The sequence below is a fragment of the Bufo bufo genome, chromosome 11, assembly GCF_905171765.1.
Source record: "Bufo bufo chromosome 11, aBufBuf1.1, whole genome shotgun sequence".
In the NCBI taxonomy this organism is placed as follows: Eukaryota; Metazoa; Chordata; class Amphibia; order Anura; family Bufonidae; genus Bufo; species Bufo bufo.
In genome coordinates this window covers 19873600-19895917 of record NC_053399.1, presented here as the reverse complement: position 1 = coordinate 19895917, position 22318 = coordinate 19873600, and the positions used below count along the sequence as shown (strand labels likewise).

General features: G+C 41.7%; 1 protein-coding gene across 1 annotated transcript in view; it reads right to left on the bottom strand.

The window, feature by feature from the left end:
* ITPK1 (inositol-tetrakisphosphate 1-kinase) overlaps positions 1-22318 on the bottom strand; it is a 99375-nt gene that overhangs the window by 52562 nt on the left and 24495 nt on the right. Inside the window, exon 3 of the mRNA XM_040411929.1 lies at positions 17321-17345. Coding sequence (XP_040267863.1) covers positions 17321-17345 — 25 coding nt within the window. The remainder of the gene's footprint in view (positions 1-17320; positions 17346-22318) is intronic.

The window sequence follows — 22318 nt, the reverse complement described above, 5'->3', positions numbered from 1 at the left end:
TACAGGGTGACCCTCCCCGAACCTGCGTCACTCTGCACGTTATACAGCGCCATTTACTGAAAGAGCAGCCTGGGAGTCACGTGCTCCAACTTAAATCGGTCCGCAATCCGCGGCAAAAGTTAGGATAGATGGACCCAAAGGCAAACGGAAGGGCTGCGGTGCGTTTCCAGGTCTGTGCCTCTGCTCCGCAAAAGATATGACATGTACTATCTTTGGCTCTACCTTGCAAAACACACTGCGAGGTGCACACGGCTGGCGCCGTGTTTTGCGGATCTGCGGTTTGCAGTCCGCAAAACGGACATTTGTGTGAATGCACCCTTAATGTGTACGAATGGGTGCTGTCCGACCCTCCGGTTACCCGCGCAATCTTCTTTACGTTACATGGCCTTGTACCGACTGTCAAGTCGCCATTGCCGTTATCAATCCCTCCCACGCCCGAAAAATTGGCAAACCCAGTGTTCGCCACATTGTAAATGTCACTGTGACAAAGTTTCCACGACGCCCTCGCTACTTTACGAAAAAGAGGGGGGGGCAGCACGTTTATCTTCATTTACGCCAGCCTTCTGGCAAAAAAAAATAATAATAAATGACAAAAAAATACAGCAGCTCCGAGCAATGTAGGATGAGACATAAAGGGGGTCATTTATCAAACTGGTGTAAAGTAGAACTGGCAACCAATCAGATTCCACCTCTCATTTTGAATAGCTCCTTTGGAAGATGAAAGGTGGAATCTGATTGGTTGCCAGTTCTACTTTACACCAGATTGATAAATCCTGCGTCTATGATAAATCACCCACAAGTTGTTATCTACTTTCTTTCTTTTTTGGTCTTAACATCGGTCTTTCTTAAAACAGCTTACTTAATTTTTTGGCTAGTGGGTCGGAGCTTGGGACAGGTGACCTATATATCAGACTATATTGTCTTTTTGATGGCTTAGTTTGGAAGAAATGGTTGAAAAAATTGAATACATACATAAAAAAATAAAATAAAAAAAATTTAAAAAGTGAGCGAGTCATCATGGATGCAGTCAAACCAGTTGTATGTAGTTTTCATTCACTTTCGGGTAGGTCACGCCCCCCCCTGTCAGACCAGCATCACACACTTACCGTAAATGTTGCCCACAGCACGAAAACCACTTATTAGACACTAGAATTTAGGCATATTTTGACTGTTAAAGGAAATGTGTTACCAAAATTTTACCTGCCAGTTAAAACCAGATAATGTCTTTTTATTTTCGGATTGCAGATTTATTTATTCTATTTCCTGAACACGATTATGGGGGTTCCTAAAACTGCTTTACGGCACCACGTGGCGCATAGACACAATGGTCAGGAGGAGACCACGTTGACTTCTGTGGGAGAGTTTTCTAGTCAGGCTCTGAGACCTGTGCATAGGAGAGAGCTGGTAAGCGGTGTTATCTATACACAGAGGTGATATCTGTCAGTCATTCTAATCCTGCCTGCAATGCAATCAGCAGATGACTGCAGTAAGGTGATCTGTACAGACTGAGAAGTGGCGCCTATTATTAGGCTTATTGGTCAGTGCGGGATTTTATGTTTTTTTTGTTCAACTATAAATAGCGACATGGAAAATTAAAAAGAACCTCATCAAAAATTCTTTAAACATAAAAATTTCATTTAAACAAAAAGGTCATTTTCTGATGACACATTTCCTTTAAAGGGGTTGTACAGGTTCAGACATACCCCCATTTTCACCCAGGCAGTCCAACCCTGACTTGAGCATCGGAGCAGTTCATGCTCCGATGCTCTGCTTTGCCCTTCGCTACATTTTTTGGAGATCCGGTAACGTACCAGGCTCTCCATCACCGGCACTGATGGGCGGGCTTTAGCGCTGCCCTAGCCAGTAAAACGGCTAGGGCAGCGCTAAAGCCCGCCCATCACAGCCGGTGACATCACCGAACACATTGCCGGGCGGAAGCTTCCGCCCGGCAGTGCGTTATTGTAAAGAAAAGAGCCTTTGCCCTGCGCGATCTAGCACAGGGCAAAGGAGAGCATCGGAGCTTGAACTGCTCCGAAGCTAGCCTCAGGGGGGCTGCCTGGGTAAAAATAAGGGTACGTCCGGGTTCAACCCCTTTAAATGTCCCCCAATATAGATTGTAGGGTTACGCCATTTGGCCTCATTTATGAAGGATCCTCTTTGATAGGGGAAGCAAAACTTCATTACAAAGAAATCGTCTCCAGAGAATGCAGAGTAGCAGCATGTTGTAGGGCAAGAGGAGCTGAGCAGACATACGTTTTATATATATATATATATATATATATATATATAGAGATAGAAGGACGTATATATGTATTTATGCATGTTCCGCGATCACTCAAAAACGCAACCATCGATTTCAATGAAACTTGGTATACACATTCCTTGCAACCTGGAAATAAATCTTGTGGGGGTCATCCGCCCCTACACAGCAGCTGCATGGAGTCTGTATGCTCCAACTCTTTCTGATACACACATATTGCTCAGTAACTCAAAAACTCATCGATCAATTTCTACTAAACTTGGTACAAATATCACTATCTGGGAAAGAATACTGTGGAGGTAACATGCCGGTACACAATGAGTTTCTGTCTGTCTGTATGTCTGTTCTTTATGCACGACCAAACGACTGGATCAATCTTCACCAAATTTGGCACACAGGTACATCAGGTGTCCAGCAACGTTTTAGACCGGGTCTCAGCTCTCTAGGATGTACCGGTCCTGAGATATTCCCAAAAAATCACCTGCATTAGCCAATACAAGCCTGCAAGGTCTTTCACTCATATGCCAACTGCCATACACACGTCACATGTCCCTTATCAGCCAATAGAAGCTCGCAGGCCCTTGGTCTCCACATACACACAGTTTTACTCTAGGTTTCCATAACAACCCAGCCATTTTTCTTCACTGCTGTAGGTCAGCTTTAGGCTAGGGATACACGACGACAACAAGTCGCACAACACATAGGGCACAACTACACTGCTACATGTGACATGCAGCGACCCCGATGCGACAGCCACAGAAAAATCCATCTTGGATGGATTTTTTGTGACTGTCATGTCGCAGCATGTCACATGTCGCAGTGCGACACCATAGCCCATCATTATAAAAGTTGTTCAGACAGAATGTTGTGCGACACGTCATCATGTAGCCCTAGCATTAAAGGAGCAGGGCGCTGTGGAGGTCAGTGTTAAGACAGCGGGGTACTGTGAGGTCACTGTTAAGGGGGACAGGCCCCTGAGGAGGTCACTGTCAAGGGAGTGGGGTGCTGTGAAACTCACTGTTAAAAGGGGAAGGCTGCTGTGAAGGTCAAAGTTCAGGGGATGGGCTGCTGTCGATGTCCCATTTTAAAGTGGCGGGGCACTGTATGGGGGGGGGGGGGGCGACTGTGGAGGGCACTGTTAAGGGGGGGGGGTGCTGTAGAGGTCACTGTTATGGGGGATACTGTCGATATCTTTTAACGACACACACAAACATTAAATGAAATAGATGAAATATACCCGTGCAGAGCCGGGTCCTTCTGCTAGTTACCTATAAAACTAAATAACTTGTAATATATTCATATAAATCTCTGATCATTCCAAATTTAGGAGTCATGTGAGTGGTCCTACTTAGTGACTCTGCATATAGATACCTGTCAATCACTGGTTGGACCGCCCTCTTGACTCAAAAGCCCAGAATGAGCAGAGAGATTTTCTCATATTGATGCTTTATCCTCAGGATAGGTCATCAATATCAGATTGGTGGGGGTCCGACTCCCAGCTGTTTGAAGAGAACGCCACACTCATGGGCGCGTTGCGTTCTGTTCGCCGTTTACATGCTTGCCGTTAATATGGTCGTAGTGGAGCAGTGCAATTACAGCCGCCCGGCCCCATTAAGTGGATGAGATGGACACAAATTAGATCCCAACTATCCTGCAATACTTTGCCTATTGGATAATTTAAGTCTCAGCTAGGAGCAGCAGCCAAACCGGGGTCCCCTGAACTGCAAACCTGACTGTTCCAGCTGTGTCCGATCACTCGAGAAAGAAAACGGTCCCTGCAGAACATCAGCGTAATCACAAGGAGCAACATGACAAACAACATTAAGACTCAAAGCCGTTTAACAATAAACAGGATGAAGGAAGAACCTGTTCTGAGCAGGTTTCATAACGACTTCATATCCATCATGTACAGGCAGGATTTCTAGGAGACACGCACTCAAAATCCTGGGAAAAACAGGTTTACTGGCACTGTGTGCATCAAGAGAAGGCAGAAAGTGAAGAAAATCTCATTCATTGTAGCTAGGAGAGGGCACAGACTACTTCTCCCTATGTACAACTACTATAATACTGCCCCCTATGTACAAGAATATAACTACTATAATACTGCCTCCTATGTACAAGAATATAACTAATATAATACTACTCCTATGTACAAGAATATAACTACTATAATACTGCTCCTATGTACAAGAATATAACTACTATAATACTGCTCCTATGTACAAGAATATAACTACTATAATACTGCCTCCTATGTACAAGAATATAACTACTATAATACTGCTCCTATGTACCAGAATATAACTACTATAATACTGCTCCTATGTACAAGAATATAACTACTATAATACTGCCTCCTATGTACAAGAATATAACTAATATAATACTACTCCTATGTACAAGAATATAACTACTATAATACTGCTCCTATGTACAAGAATATAACTACTATAATACTGCTCCTATGTACAAGAATATAACTACTATAATACTGCCTCCTATGTACAAGAATATAACTACTATAATACTGCTCCTATGTACAAGAATATAACTACTATAATACTGCCTCCTATGTACAAGAATATAACTACTATAATACTGCCTCCTATGTACAAGAATATACCTACTATAATACTGCTCCTATGTAGAAGAATATAACTACTATAATACTGCTCCTATGTAGAAGAATATAACTACTATAATACTGCTCCTCTGTACAAGGATATAACTACTATAATACTGCCTCCTATGTACAAGAATATAACTACTATAATACTGCTCCTATGTACAAGAATATAACTACTATAATACTGCCTCCTATGTACAAGGATATAACTACTATAATACTGCCCCCCCCATGTACAAGAATATAACTAATATAATACTGCTCCTATGTAGAAGAATATAACTACTATAATACTGCTCCTATGTACAAGAATATAACTACTATAATACTGCCTCCTATGTACAAGAATATAACTACTATAATACTGCTCCTATGTACAAGAATATAACTACTATAATACTGCTCCTATGTACAAGAATATAACTGCTATAATACTGCTCCTATATACAAGAATATAACTGCTATAATACTGCCTCCTATGTACAAGAATATAACTACTATAATACTGCCCCCCCCATGTACAAGAATATAACTACCATAATACTGCCTCCTATGTACAAGAATATAACTAATATAATACTACTCCTATGTACAAGAATATAACTACTATAATACTGCTCCTATGTACAAGAATATAACTACTATAATACTGCTCCTATGTACAAGAATATAACTACTATAATACTGCCTCCTATGTACAAGAATATAACTACTATAATACTGCTCCTATGTACCAGAATATAACTACTATAATACTGCTCCTATGTACAAGAATATAACTAATATAATACTACTCCTATGTACAAGAATATAACTACTATAATACTGCTCCTATGTACAAGAATATAACTACTATAATACTGCCTCCTATGTACAAGAATATAACTACTATAATACTGCCTCCTATGTACAAGAATATACCTACTATAATACTGCTCCTATGTAGAAGAATATAACTACTATAATACTGCTCCTATGTAGAAGAATATAACTACTATAATACTGCCTCCTATGTACAAGAATATAACTACTATAATACTGCTCCTATGTACAAGAATATAACTACTATAATACTGCCTCCTATGTACAAGGATATAACTACTATAATACTGCCCCCCCCATGTACAAGAATATAACTAATATAATACTGCTCCTATGTAGAAGAATATAACTACTATAATACTGCTCCTATGTACAAGAATATAACTACTATAATACTGCCTCCTATGTACAAGAATATAACTACTATAATACTGCTCCTATGTACAAGAATATAACTACTATAATACTGCTCCTATGTACAAGAATATAACTGCTATAATACTGCTCCTATATACAAGAATATAACTGCTATAATACTGCCTCCTATGTACAAGAATATAACTACTATAATACTGCTCCTATGTACAGGAATATAACTACTATAATACTGCTCCTATGTACAGGAATATAACTACTATAATACTGCTCCTATGTACAAGTACATAACTACTATAATACTGCCTCCTATGTACAAGAATATAACTGCTATAATACTGCTCCTATGTACAAGAATATAACTACTATAATACTGCTCCTATGTACAGGAATATAACTACTATAATACTGCTCCTATGTACAAGTACATAACTACTATAATACTGCCTCCTATGTACAAGAATATAACTACTATAATACTGCTCCTATGTACAAGAATATAACTGCTATAATACTGCTCCTATGTACAAGAATATAACTACTATAATACTGCCTCCTATGTACAAGAATATAACTACAATTCTGGAAAGGGATCGAAACTACTATAAATAAGACCTGTAATACCCAGATTAGATTAGACGCAAAACTCCTAATGTTATGGTGTCCTAATGACACGCCCACCCCCTCAAGGTCAAATCTCCCGACTATGCTTATAACAGCAGCTAGCCTATTGATTCCATTGTTATGGAGAAATGACTCTCCTCCATCCCTCTTAATGTGGACCGAGAAGGTGGACCAGCTTTACCGGTTTGAAGAGCTTGCACATTGGGAGACTCACTCTAGAGCAGTGTTTATCAAAACATGGTCCCCTTGGAAGCTTTATCACAACTTCTAGATTCACACGAAGCATATGATCGACATCTATTACCTCCTCTCCCCCCTCCCCTCTTCCCTCTTCCCATGTCTTGTCTTTACTTTTCCATATTAATTACTTTTATGCACATGTTATTGTGTTTTTGAGGTATGTCGCCACTGCACTTGAATTGATGCGCTTAATGAATAAGCATTTGTCCAGCTGCGCCTGGTATTTAAGTGATTGAAATATCACATGACTACTTGCGTTTTCTTCAATAAAAAGAAAATTGATTAAGAATATAACTACTATAATACTGCTCCTATGTACAAGAATATAACTACTATAATACTGCCTCCTATGTACAAGAATATAACTACTATAATACTGCCTCCTATGTACAAGAATATAACTACTATAATACTGCTCCTATGTACAAGAATATAACTACTATAATACTGCCTCCTATGTACAAGAATATAACTACTATAATACTGCCTCCTATGTACAAGAATATAACTACTATAATACTGCCTCCTATGTACAAGAATATAACTACTATAATACTGCCTCCTATGTACAAGAATATAACTAATATAATACTGCCTCCTATGTACAAGAATATAACTACTATAATACTGCCTCCTATGTACAAGAATATAACTACTATAATACTGCCTCCTATGTACAAGAATATAACTACTATAATACTGCCTCCTATGTACAAGAATATAACTACTATAATACTGTTCCTGTGTACAAGAATATAACTACTATAATACTGCTCCTATGTACAAGAATATAACTACTATAATACTGCTCCTATGTACAATAATCTAACTACTATAATACTGCTCCTATGTACAAGAATATAACTACTATAATACTGCCTCCTATGAACAAGAATATAACTACTATAATACTGCTCCTATGTACAATAATATAACTACTATAATACTGCTCCCTATGTACAAGTATATAACTACTATAATACTGCCTCTTATGTACAATAATATAACTGTTATACTACTGCAGAAGAATAAAAAGTAAGACGTAATGTCGGCTAGGGATTTGCTATATCTGAAAACCAAAAATATGTAAAATAGAAAATAGTTATAACTAATTAGAAAACCCTGAATAGCTGCGGTCTATCACTTTCAGGGTCGATCGGTGTGCGGATCACGTCACTGCGTTTCTCTAGAAACATTTCCATCATCAATACTTTCCCTGTGACTACGGCTGTTCTGGAGAATACTATTATGTCTGGATTTCTCATACAGAATAAACAGCGCAGTGAATGTTCTTTCTCCGAGCTTTTCATAGGTAATGTTTGTTTCCTTCTTATACTGCACTGTAATAAGTTAGTCCTCTTTGGGGGGGGGGGGGGGGGGGGGGGGCAGACATTACTCTCCTCTGTCCACCTCCCTGTAGATGAAGTGGGCACAGAAAGCACGGGTTCCTTCTCTCTCTGTAAAGAATATAGGCACAGATAGTACTACCTTACTGTCTCTACCTGTAAACAATAAAACAGCAGTACTACATTGTCTCTTTGCAACTTATTTAGCGATGAATAGTATTGCTTTCTTGTCCGTACCCTGTAAATGCACAGATTGTACTGCCTTCTTGTCTCTCCCCGTAAGTGATATAGGCATAGTTAGTAGCGCTTCCCTGTCTCAAGACACACTGAGCAGAACCACTTGCCACAACATGATCTGTTACCCACAAAGAAGGTATGTGCGCGCCAGGTATACTGCAAAAAAGTGGACAGTCACCGAGACCAGGAGAGCGTAACTTATCAATTCTTCTTTAAAAAGGGAGGACTGTCCACCATTTGTCACCACGTCGCTTTTAGGTCCAAAATTCTGTACTGATTTCTAATAAACTTTTTCAAGTGGTCAGTGTTTTTCTGGCTACCTCCAGCCACCACTAGAGGGAGCTAAGGCACTAACTGATTACCACGTAGAACAGGATGCACACAGCTCGCAAGGTCCCTCTAGTGGTTCATGCAGGCGGTGTTTTACCTTTGGGATCTCTGATTTTGCAGAAGATTTGGAGCGGTGCTGCTATTAAGGTATAATAAAAAGGTATCTACCGAAAACAGCCAACGTCCCCTGGCCTCGTTTGCCCTTTCGAGAGTCCACACAGCAAATGCATTTTTTTCGTAAGGGAATATTTATTATTAGTGACTGATGAGATAAAAATTAACGCGAGGGAGAGGTGAGGACCAGATTTTGGCCCGTCTAAGAGAATCCACTTTGCCCTGTGTAATCAGTCATATTTATGAGAACAGATTAAAAATAAATTTACGTTTCAAAAAAAATTAAAAACTGTGCTTCCCGTCCTCCCGTCCATGCTTTGGCAGGTTGTTTTCTTGGATATTCTGGCACAAAAATAAACAGGTCTTTGGGAATCACAGCAGGCCAAGTTTTGTCAGTGTGATCGGTTCCTGACGTCTGTGTGCTTTTTCTGGCTCGGCGTTTGAAGAGTCTCACGTTTTCCCGGGGCTCTGGCTTGTAAAGCTTCTGCGATTAATATTTCATGTGAAAATAAACCATCTCCGATGTTTCAAGAAAACAGCAGTTCCCTGGCAACGAAAAACGTGAAAATCCCTCCCCAGCATGTTTACGGAGAAGAGGAGTTTTTTAATTTATAAGAATCCCATAGACAGGGCCCGGGGTGCTGAAACATGCAACTAAAAAAAAACAAAAAGAAAAAAACGCTGCGAAGCTTAAAATACCTCCCTGAGAATGGAAACAAGGCCAGACGGGTCACGGTACTAAAGCGCCGGACGTGGATACAGAGGGGGTTTTCCTGGAGTACAATATTGATGGCCTACACTCAGGGTAGGTCATCAATATCGGATCAGAAGGGGTCCGAGTCCCAGCACCCTCGTAGATCAGCTGTTTGAGCCTTGGCTTCTTCCAAGATCAGTGACATCACGTTCATGGGTCACTTGACCTTGAGGCGCAGCTCAGTCCCATTCGAGTGAAAGGGCCGGCGCTGCAATACCAAGTGCAGCCACTATCCGATGTGTGGCACTGTGCTTGGTATGCTGAGAGGAGACAGCAGCTTTCACAGTCTCTTCAAACAGCTGATCGGCGGGGGTGCCGGTTGCTGGACCCCCACCACTCTGATGTTGAAGACCTATCCTGAGGACAGGCCATCAAAACGGAGTGCCTAGAAAACCCCTTTAAAACACTTTGTTGTTCCTGGGTGTCGGAGCCCGGCCCACCAATAAAACTTTGATGGTCTTTCATAAAAATATATATATATTTAAGATGTTCTATTCTGATAGACTCAGAGCTGAAATCTAAAAGCACTGCTACACAATCTGTAAAGTGTCATCTATACACCAGGCACGGAATAGTATATATATGATGTAAGGAAAAACCAACTGCCCCTTCTGCAATATAGAAGCTCAGAGAAACTCTGAGGGTACGTTGGCATCTGCGGCATTTCTGATCTGGCACAAATGCCGGCTGTCAGACAGATAAAAACAACTGCATTCAATGGTTTTCGTCTGGCATTTATGTTGGAAAGGGGCCGGATCACTGCTGGACTCCATCACAGTTAATGGGAATCCGGAACAGCCTGCTGTTGCACATGCGTACCCTTAGAGGGGTGTCTGTTGACAATCTGGTCGACTACATCCAATAACCTGCAGTAATGTGTATATGTTAGGAGATTTTAGCTTTAAAGCCAGCAGAATAGTGAGTGCAGCTCTGGAGTATAATACAGGATGTAACTCAGGATCAGTAAAGGAGAAGTAATGTATGTACACAGTGACTGCACCAGCAGAATAGTGAGTGCAGCTCTGGAGTATAATACAGGATGTAACTCAGGATCAGTACCGGATAAGTAATAATGTAATGTATGTACACAGTGCCTGAACAAGCAGAATAGTGAGTGCAGCTCTGGAGTAGAATACAGGAGGAAACTCAGGATCAGTACAGGTTAAGTAATAATGTAATGTATGTACACAGTGCCTGAACCAGCAGAATAGTGAGTGCAGCTCTAGAGTATAATATAGGATGTAACTCGGGATCAGTACAGTAATGTATGTACACAGTGACTCTACCAGCAGAACAGTGAGTGCAGCTCTGGAGTATAATACAGGATGTAACTCAGGATCAGTACAGGTTAAGTAATGTATGTACATAGTGACTGCACCAACAGAATAGTGAGTGCAGCTCTGGGGTATAATACAGGATGTAACTCAGGATCAGTACAGGATAAGTAATGTATGTACACAGTGACTACCAGCAGAATAGTGAGTGCAGCTCTGGAGTATAATATAGGATGTAACTCGGGATCAGTACAGGATAAGTAATGTAATGTATGTACACAGTGACTGCACCAGCAGAATAGTGAGTGCAGCTCTGGGGTAGAATACAGGATGTAACTCAGGATAAGTAATTTATGTACACAGTGACTCCACCAGCAGAATAGTGAGTGCAGCTCCCGAGTATAATGAGTTAGATAAGTAATACATCTACGGCTTTCAGCTACAAGGCAATTTTTGACGGTCTGCTATTACAGAAAAAGTGGTAAAAAGCAGAAACCTCACTGTTTCTATAGCTCAACAACCACTTGAATATTACGCAAGTTGATTGCTGTTCACTTTTATAAGACTGTGACCAAACCGCAGCTTCATCAGCATACTAATATGCTGTGCTAAATTGAGCACATTGGTGCAATTCTATTCTAGTCATATTATAATCATCTATTATCTCTCTCATCCTTTCTTTTTCTCTTTTTCTCCCCACCCACTCAGCTTTGGGAAGATGGGGACTGAGGAGGGGATTTACTGGTTATGATCTTTTTTCTATTATTTTTATTAATGTTTATTTATTTTCCAGATGATGTATACTATACTTTATCATAAAATTTACGGTAATTAAAATTGAAATAAAACAAATAAATACATTCAATAGAAGCCCCTATGACTCTTTATTGTCAGGGTCTTAACTTACAATTTTAAAAATTTCCCAGATTTTTACTTTGGGGGAAAAAAAAAAAAAAAAAAAACACACCACCTAAAGAAAAGTCATTGTGAAAGTGCTCCAGATCTAGCAGGAAGCCTGGTCGTCTCATGGGATCCGCTCATGTAATGGAGATAATGGATCACTCCTCTATGGGCAGCACTATCCCCAGAGAGGACGCTGCATTACGGAGCTTCCACAATCTATAGCCTGTAGATGAACTGTCCTCAGTTGTAGTAGAAACCCCCAGGCACTTACTTTCTAAAAAATCATCACATGGTTAGGACAGCAGTGTTACAGATCATCTAAAAAAAAAAAAAAAAGTCAGACGTCCCCATACATAGCATGCTGTTATTTCATATCAGATCACTGGGGCAATGTCTACATATCAAGAGGGGTCTGGCAGGGTGCCCCAGTGGAAAGGCTTATTATAGCCAATGTGTCAGGTCTGTCCGCACCTTGGCAACCTGTGACTCCCCAACTATTGCAAAACTAATACACACAGGATGCCTGGACAGCCAACTATCTGGGCATGCTAGGGGATGTAGATTCACAGCAACCAAACAGCCATAGGTTGCAAATTTCTGCTATATACATTACATTGTACATAAGATCTGCGGACACTTGGGCTACGGGGGACAGCCCCCGCCAGGACACTTGGGCTACGGGGGACAGCCCCCGCCAGGACACTTGGGCTACGGGGGACAGCCCCCGCCAGGACACTTGAGCTACGGGGGACAGCCCCCGCCAGGACACTTGGGCCACGGGGGACAGCCCCCGCCAGGACACTTGGGCCACGGGGGACAGCCCCCGCCAGGACACTTGGGCCACGGGGGACAGCCCCCGCCAGGACACTTGGGCCACGGGGGACAGCCCCCGCCAGGACACTTGGGCCACGGGGGACAGCCCCCGCCAGGACACTTGGGCCACGGGGGACAGCCCCCGCCAGGACACTTGGGCCACGGGACAATGATATTTGGAGTCCAAGCAGAAGAAATGTTCTTGCACCCCTGCTTTGACCCAATGAATTTTAGAATTGGCTTCTAGGGTTAAGCTACTTGATCTCGAGTAACTAAAGGGAAAGACAAACAACCCTTAATGCTCTTCTTCCATGGGAGCGCTGCACCATTAACCAACAATCACATAGATGGAAGGCAGCTGCATCAGAAGACCGGGCAGGGGACAAGTGTGAAAGTCCCTTTAATCACGGCTATGGAGAGCTTTAGAAACCCAGACCTCCAGATGTGGAGAGGCGAAGCCGAGCACTCGCTGCCCTCACAATGAGAATATTTTGTCTTCCCAGAGGACTGAAGCCAAGAGATTGTTTACCAAAAAGAACAGGTCATTAAGAACAACCAGATCTATATACTAGAGCCTATACGTTATCAACTTCGTCATGATAGAGAGAGCTTTTCCGTCTGTGTACCTGTCACAAACCTTCATGGCAGACAAGTGTTATCATAGGGACACTAATCAGTCACACCAGCATGCCCCATATCACTGTATACAAGATGTATAACATGCCAGCTGTACATATATAATTATATACTGAAATACCCAGGTTATACCACCTGTACATATACAATTATATACAGGAGATGCCCAGGTTATACCAGCATGGTCCATATCACTGTGTACAAGAAGATGTATAATGTATACCAGCTGTACATATATAATTATATACAGGAGATGCCCAGGTTATACCAGCATGCCCCATATCACTGTATACAAGATGTATAACATGCCAGCTGTACATATATAATTATATACTGAAATACCCAGGTTATACCAGCATGCTCCATATCACTATATACAAGAAGATGTATACCTTATACCAGCTGTACATATATAATTATATACAGGAGATACCCAGGTTATACCAGCGTGGTCCATATCACTATATACAAGAAGATGTATAACTTATACCAGCTGTACATATATAATTATATACAGGAGATGCCCAGGTTATACCAGCATGGTCCATATCACTATATACAAGAAGATGTATAACTTATACCAGCTGTACATATATAATTATATACAGGAGATACCCAGGTTATACCAGCATGGTCCACATCACTGTATACAAGATGTATAACTTATACCAGCTGTACATATATAATTATATACAGGAGATACCCAGGTTATACCAGCGTGGTCCATATCACTATATACAAGAAGATGTATAACTTATACCAGCTGTACATATATAATTATATACAGGAGATACCCAGGTTATACCAGCATGGTCCATATCACTATATACAAGAAGATGTATAACTTATACCAGCTGTACATATATAATTATATACAGGAGATGCCCAGGTTATACCAGCATGCTCCATATCACTATATACAAGAAGATGTATAACTTATACCAGCTGTACATATATAATTATATACAGGAGATACCCAGGTTATACCAGCATGGTCCACATCACTGTATACAAGATGTATAACTTATACCAGCTGTACATATATAATTATATACAGGAGATGCCCAGGTTATACCAGCATGGTCCACATCACTATATACAAGAAGATGTATAACTTATACCAGCTGTACATATATAATTATATACAGGGGATGCCCAGGTTATACCAGCATGGTCCATATCACTATATACAAGAAGATGTATAACTTGGACACCATATAGGAGAATGTTGTTTTGCCACAGGACACAGGGAATGTAAACTGGTGAATTGTTCTCTGAGGCTGGGTTCAGACCTGAGCGTATTTGATATGCGCGTTTAACGCGCGTTTTTGTTGCTTGTTTTTTGCAACAGTAAACGCGCGTTTGACGCGCGTTTGTGTGATTGACTGCAGTGTCCTATGGCCACAAACGCGCGTCAAAACGCCCCAAAGAAGCTCAAGAACTTGTTTGAGCGTAGGGCGTTTTTCAGCGTGTTCAAACGCGCTGTAAAACGCTCAAGTTAGAAGCAGGGCCATAGGGAAGCATTGGTTTTCATGTGTTGAGCGTTTTACAGCGCGTTCAAACGCGCTGTAAAACGCTCAAGTGTGAACCCAGCCTAAAGGGTGACTCTGTGGTTCAGGTTGAAATAATACAGACATTACACATACTCTGCCTCTCTCCCTCTATCGTGTTCTTTAATCTTTCATTATTCCGAAGACCTCTGCTTGCTGTCAGTAAATGAGAACATTTTGCTTACACCTAAATACAGTTACAACTTTATGACATTCCACACACTGACAGCAAGCAGTGATTTTGACAATGATGATGATGATGAAATGTAATACCAGCCATGTCCTGACAACCTGCAAATGAAGCTGAAACCTTTATTTCGTTGCGTCGCCCTATGCGATATTGTGATTCCAGATGGTGGGTGACAACCACCACTCCTGGACCGGAGAGTCCATCCTGCTTCCCGCGGACCCTGACGGACATCGGCACTGCTGAAGAGTCTCTGCACTTTCTCTGATATATTACTATGGCGTCAGTTGCTCCTTAGTGACAGACGGCAACCACTGTGACGATCCATCAAAATATAAAAACAGTCTGGTGCTGAGGAGCAACTGACCATATTTTCAATAACTTGCTGCAGATCACAAGGGATCCCCCTCGACCCCTCTCAGTGCTGCTCTGTGTGTCAGTCTTCACTTTTAACCTGGCATCTGTAATCGCTGGGGCCCCAGGATGTGTGTTTGCTTCCCAACGCTTATATTTAGCCAGAGGAAGAAAAAAACTTTTTTTTTGAGTTTTTTTTTGGCAGCTCCCACATGCAGGTCTCCCTTTAAAAAAATAGCATTAAAAAAAACTCTAAAACAAAAAGAAAACTTGACATTTTGCAGAGCTCGGCAGCAGCTAATGGATTTTTGCAGCGCGTCCAGCTGTCACTTAACAGCAGCTCAAGATTGCCGCGTCTGAATACAAGTTCTTTTGTTATCAGGGCATAAAGAAGCTGCCAGCCCCTCCGCCTTCCAAGATGGCACGAGAAGGCGAGATAAACAATTATGAAAGGAAATGCAAATATAACTTTTTTTCTTCCTGAAAGAACAAGTCATCCGGAACATGATCAAGAACTCGTCTACAAGTGGAGAAAATGCTGTCCCTTCTAGAATTCTGTCCATCCTGAGCTCCCTGGTTCATGCAGCTGGTGCAGACGGATCCAGGCCCATTCAATTTGAATGGGTCCGTGATCCGTCCGCACGGCAAAAATAAATAAAAAATAGAACATGTTCTATTGTTTTGCAGGCAGGGAGAGAAACTCCACGGAAGCAATCCGCTCCTCCTTCTGTTCCCCAGTTCCGCACCGACCTTACGGATTGCGGACCGATTCAACTGAATGGGTCCGCATCTGTGATGCGGTGTGAACAGGACTGTTTGTTGGAGTCACTGGGTACATTTAGTACATTACTTATCCTGTACTGATGCTCAGTTACATCCTGTATTATACTCCAGAGCTGCACTCACTATTCTGCTGGTGCAGTCACTGTGTACATACATTACTTATCCTGTACTGATCCTGAGTTACATCTTGTATTATACTCCAGAGCTGCACTCACTATTCTGCTGGTGCAGTCACTGTGTACATACATTACTTATCCTGTACTGATCCTGAGTTACATCCTGTATTATACCCCAGAGCTGCACTCACTATTCTGCTGGTGCAGTCACTGTGTACATACATTACTTATCCTGTACTGATCCTGAGTTAAATCTTGTATTATACTCCAGAGCTGCACTCACTATTCTGCTGGTGCAATCACTGTGTACATACTTATCCTGAGTTACACCCTGTATTATACTCCAGAGCTGCACTCACTATTCTGCTGGCTTAAGACCATACCTTGTATGGCCAACCACATTATTGGAAGTGTCTTTTTCTACATAAAGCTCTGTACAGTAATCTGATGAAGGGAAAACTTCCCGCTCCACTGTATTATAGGGACTCCGCTAAAAAGTACAAGTTTCGGCGCTATAAATGGCCCGACATGACATAGTGCATATACAGAGCTACGGGTATGCAACGTGCATATAAAGAAAACCAAATTATATTTCTGCATGGATGTAACACAGCATAGAAAATCCAACGCCGACAACTCTGCGGTAAATATCTGCATGAGATATATGCGGATTATGAAGTAGAATTAGCCCTCTGGGCGAAATCCACGGCATAAACGGACACGGCGTAGAGTTAAAATCTACAGCGCAGGTGAATTTGTGCTGCAGATTTTTTCCCCCCGCAGCATGCAGATGAGGTTTCTCGAGATCTCATCTACTGTACAATGTTGTTGATCTGCCGCTTGCAAATCCGCAGAAGTTTTGTTCAGTTTGGACGTACGGGTTTCCATGCATTTCAGTAAAGGGGAAGTCGGGTTAAAAAAACACAGCAAAGACAAATGCAATTGGTAAATAAGAACAGGGTGCGATCCGACTCACCTGCACGACTTCTATCCCTCGCTTCCTAGAACAGAAGAAAAGAGCTTTAAGAAACACAAAGAAATAACATAATAAGGAATAAAATACAAGAGATAACAGTAGGCGAATAAGCCATTAGTTGGGCCCCATCTCACAAGTAAATCCTAAAGTTACAAAACTTTCCCTTTAAGAAGCTCTCTGTCCCGGAGGTTTCCAGTTTAGTTAAAGTGACAAACATCGGCTTTTTGACTTTCCCTCTTTAGAGCAGCAGTTGGTGCTTCAGAGCTGCACATCCTTCAGTATATTGCACGGGGTGCTACGGCTACAGCCAGCCACTTCCCTGCTCACTCCTCCTATCTCCATCAGACACTAGGCAGATCTGATGTTCAGGAATCTGACAACCCTCGCCAGAGCCATTATGGTAGCTCAATTCGTTGTCAAAAAGTTTTTCCCTGAAAGGAATAGCTATTTGGCGTTTCAGCAATAGATCTCCTAGATTTTACTCCACAGAGAGAGAGAGATTTAAAAGGGGGTATTCCCAGCTCGAAAAGTGCCACCCCTTTATGATTGATGGGGCGTGACCTCGCAGTCGCAGGGCCTCTTTAGCGCCGTGTCACTTCCCTGTGCAGTAGTGGTGCCCCAGATATCCACTGTGCTGGGCACTGCAGTTTCCCCAGCACAACCAGGTGGTCAGACGGCTGAGCAGCCTGCCAGGAACCCTCGCTAGTATGTAGTATAGGCAAGCGCCAGAGCGTAGTGTACACGTCCCCTCACTCCCCTAGGCAGCTCTGCAAGTGGCGACCTGATCACGTTCTAGGACAGGTTGTTGGCAGCCCCGCAGAACCCCTTTAAGCTAACATGAGCCGCATTGGTTGTCACCCAGCTTTCCAAAACTAAACAATGGATGAAAGAGGAAAGGGTGCACAAATTGTTATAAAAATAAAACAAATTACTCAGTCAAATAATCAACTCCGTCTAGGATTCGCACGCCCCCTGCAACCACCGCTGGAAAAGCTACCATGGCAGAGATTAGAACAAGCTACAGATTTCAGGGTCATGATTAAAGGGGCACTCCGACAAAATGTATATTCTCTTGGCTTTAAAGAAAGCTACATGGTGTAAGTTGTAGTGAAGCCAGTTCCCCAGCGGCTGTATTTGCGAGTTATAACCTCCCTTCTGATCCTCAGCTGTGCCACGTGACCAACACTCTGATCTCCAACTGAGGCAACTTTCACACTGGCGTTTTGGCTTTCCATTCGCGAGATCCATTCAGGGCTCTCACAAGCTGTCCAAAACGGATCAGTTTGGCCCTAATGCATTCTGAATGGAGAAGGATCCGCTCAGAATGCATCAGTTTGCCTCCGAAACAATGATAGAAATGGCTGCAGCTCTCCACGAAGCACGGAAAAAAGGCCAGAACTGGGCCTAATAGAATATCCAATAGAAAGAGAGAATCCAGCTTCTTGTGGAGTAAAAAAAATAGTTCTTTATTGGCTCATCATATAATCACGAAAAAAAAAAAAATGGTGGCTCACTCACTGCTCCACTTCTGGAAAGGTGCACTGCCCCACAGCGCTCCCTAATGCTGATAAAGGTGAGTAAAAGAAATGGATTGGGTTGGGCGTCACTCAATATCAGGCAAATATATGTTCAAGCTGGATAAAATGTTATAGTAAATAATAAGCACATAATATGTACAACATGTTGCATTAAAAACCTTGCACTAAAAAGTCAAATTATACTAAAGAGAGGCTGTTCGCCGTGGCTTTGAATAATGTCCTGGAATGTACAAGAGTAGGCCTCTTTCACACTACAGTATGTCCATTTCAGTGTTTTGCGTTCCGTTTTTAACGGATCCGTTGTTCCGTTTTTTGGTTCCGTTGTGTTTCCGTTTCCGTTCCGTTGTTCCGTTCCGTTTTTCCGTATGGCATATACAGTAATTACATTGGAAAAATTGGGCTGGCCATAACATTTTCAATAGATGGTTCAGAAAAAAACGGAACGGAAACGGAAGACATACGGATGCATTTCCGTATGTAATCCGTTTTTTTTGCGGACCCATTGACTTGAATGGAGCCACGGACCGTGATTTGCGGACAAACATAGAACATGTCCTATCTTTCCACGGAACGGAAAAACGGAAATACGGAAACGGAATGCATACGGAACACATTCCGTTTTTTTGCGGACCCATTGAAATGAATGGTTCCGTATACGGACCGCAAAACGGAAAAAAAAAACGGTAGTGTGAAAGAGGCCGTAATAGTGGCTCTCCCAGATTACTCCCTGGTGTGGTGCTCTTGTCTGGAGTGGTTCACCTAACCACTGATAGGTATAGAGATGATAGAAGTAAAGAAGTCGACAGGCACTCTATATCTGGTTTTTATAGGATATTTATTTATTTAAAAAATTTTGTTTGTAAAATATTTATTTGTATAATAAAATAAGAATGTTTTAAAAGACCGTTAGTTGGTTGTTTTCAGTGATGGGGTGTTGTGCTGTGATAGTCACCCGGATGGTGTAGGGGGGGGGGGGGGGTGGGGGGATAGTAAGGTAAAGATGTGTCTATTCGATATTTAAATCGATGGGAGTGGGTATTATTATAGGAAAAATTATATAATAATCGATGGGAAAAAGTTGATCAGTGAAAAAATATATATAGTCAAAAAAAAGGGATATAAATCGATAGAGAAAAATAGATATAATCGATAAGATATATGAATGTATTCGATGAGCATTAATGTTCAAATCACACAGGATATGGTGATGAAGGATAATCGATAGTAATAGTTGAAAAAAAATGGTCGATAATATCAGTCATTAAAAGTTTTGAAAGTGTACAGATAAGAAAAAAAATGTAAAAATATCCAATTGTAAAATTAGAGTAAAAATAGTCCAAGATATCCAAGAAATACAATGATGATTGTCCAAGATAAAAAAATAAAATAAAACAAAAAGGCTGTATAAATCAACGTAGTATATATAAATCTGTATATATAAAGCTAAAATTGCTTTTAAGATAGTCCAATGTTGTTGGACGGTATTTTCAGATACCGGATTTGCACGTAAGTACAGGTGATATCGTCTGCCGTCAAGGGTATTTTGTACAATAGTCCTGGAATGTATAGCCCAAAGAAAAAGTGAAATCAAATGAGGATATATATCACAGGACCTGTAGGCTGTGAATAGTGTCCTGGAATGTATAGCCCAAAGAAAAAATCAAGTCAAATGAGGCTATATATCACAGGACCTGTAGGCTGTGAATAGTGTCCTGGAATGTATAGCCCAAAGAAAAAATCAAGTCAAATGAGGCTATATATCACAGTGAGCTTGGCATCGGGATCATAGATTTGGATATGTAAGCAAAAGCAACTGTGCTCATATTAATATGGTACTTTACCACTCCTGCGTCTCTTATTGTCGGTCCACTTGCACACCGGAGCTATAGCGTGTTTTTCTGTTGTTATCTGCAAGGACCTGTAGGTAAGGTTCTCCCCCTCTTAGATTCTTTGGGCTATACATTCCAGGACATTATTCAAAGCCACGGCGAACAGCCTCTCTTTAGTATAATTGACTTTTAGTACAAAGGTTTTTAATGCAGATTGTGTTTTTTAATGCAACATGTTGTACATATTATGTGCTTATTATTTACTATAAAATCTTATCCAGCTTGAACATATATTTGCCTGAAATTGAGCGACGCCCAACCCAATCCATTTCTTTTACTCATCATATAATCAGTTTGCCTCCGATCCGTCTCCATTCCGCTATGGAGGCTGCTTGCAGCGTTTTGGTGTCCGTCTGACGAAACTGAGCCAAACGGATCCGTCCTGGCACAAAATGTAAGTCAATGGGGACGGATCCGTTTTCTCTGGCACATTGACTTTGAATGGAGTTCATGACAGATGCATGCGGTTGTATTGTCGTAACAGATCCGTTTCTGCAGATCCATGGCGGATCCACCCAAGTGTGAAAGTAGCCCGACACAGCGTCTCAAGTCTGGACAGAATTCCAAGAGGGCGGACTTTGCTTTTCTCACAGCTGTACATGTACCTTTCTAAGGGGATACGGAATAAAAAAAAAATTCGAGGGAGTGCTTTTTTAAAAACAAATAGTAAAGTCGTCCATCACTCAGCGTGCGGCGATACCATCTGAGAATTTGTGGTTTTCCCAAGAATGTTAAGCAAATTCAAGCACAACAATCTAGAAGCGATGCCGCATCTGGAGGAGGGGGGGTGGGGGGGGCACACTGCTCGATCTTCGGGAAGTGTGAGCGCAGAGGGAAGATAACACATCCATCGGCGCTCGTTTGCAATGGCCTGATTACACAGGGAGATGTGCCGCCAATAATCGGGCGTCTTTCATGAGAACCGATCAGCGTGTTCCCGATAATTGGCCCAAAATCGTGCAGGATGACAGGGTCTTAAAGGAATTTTACAAGTTACATCAATTATGGCCGTCATTACACCGAGTGGCTAATAAATGCTCTATGTGGAGTCTGCAGAACAATGGCCTCCAACTTGTGGCCCGCCACTGACGCTTTTGATAACCCGGCACTTTCTTAAAAAGGGTTATTCCTGAATTAAAGTAAAAAATGAAAATCAAACATCATATACAGTAGCACATTAAAGACTCTCTCTACCCAAGATGGAACCAGCCCTGTACCTCACATTGATCCAGAAATGTCCCCATTCATCGCTCCAGTTTCTCTGCTACATTTCTACCAAGCTGGAAGCTCAGGGGGAGTGTCCTTTCTGCTGCAACACGGAGGAGGAAGGGGGGGGGGGGAGTGTCCTTTCTGCTGCAGCTCTCTCTCTATCACAGCTTGGGAGACAGTTGAAGCATGGAACAGAACATGGTGGACAGAGAAAGAACAAAAAGAACAAACAGTAGGTGGCGCTAGAAAATAGATTTCAGTAAAGAACTCAGTTGCTATATAAATTTTAATTTTATTCTTTACATTTTTAATTACGGTACATAGGTATTCAGATCCAGGTGCTGGTTTGACAACCGCAAGCT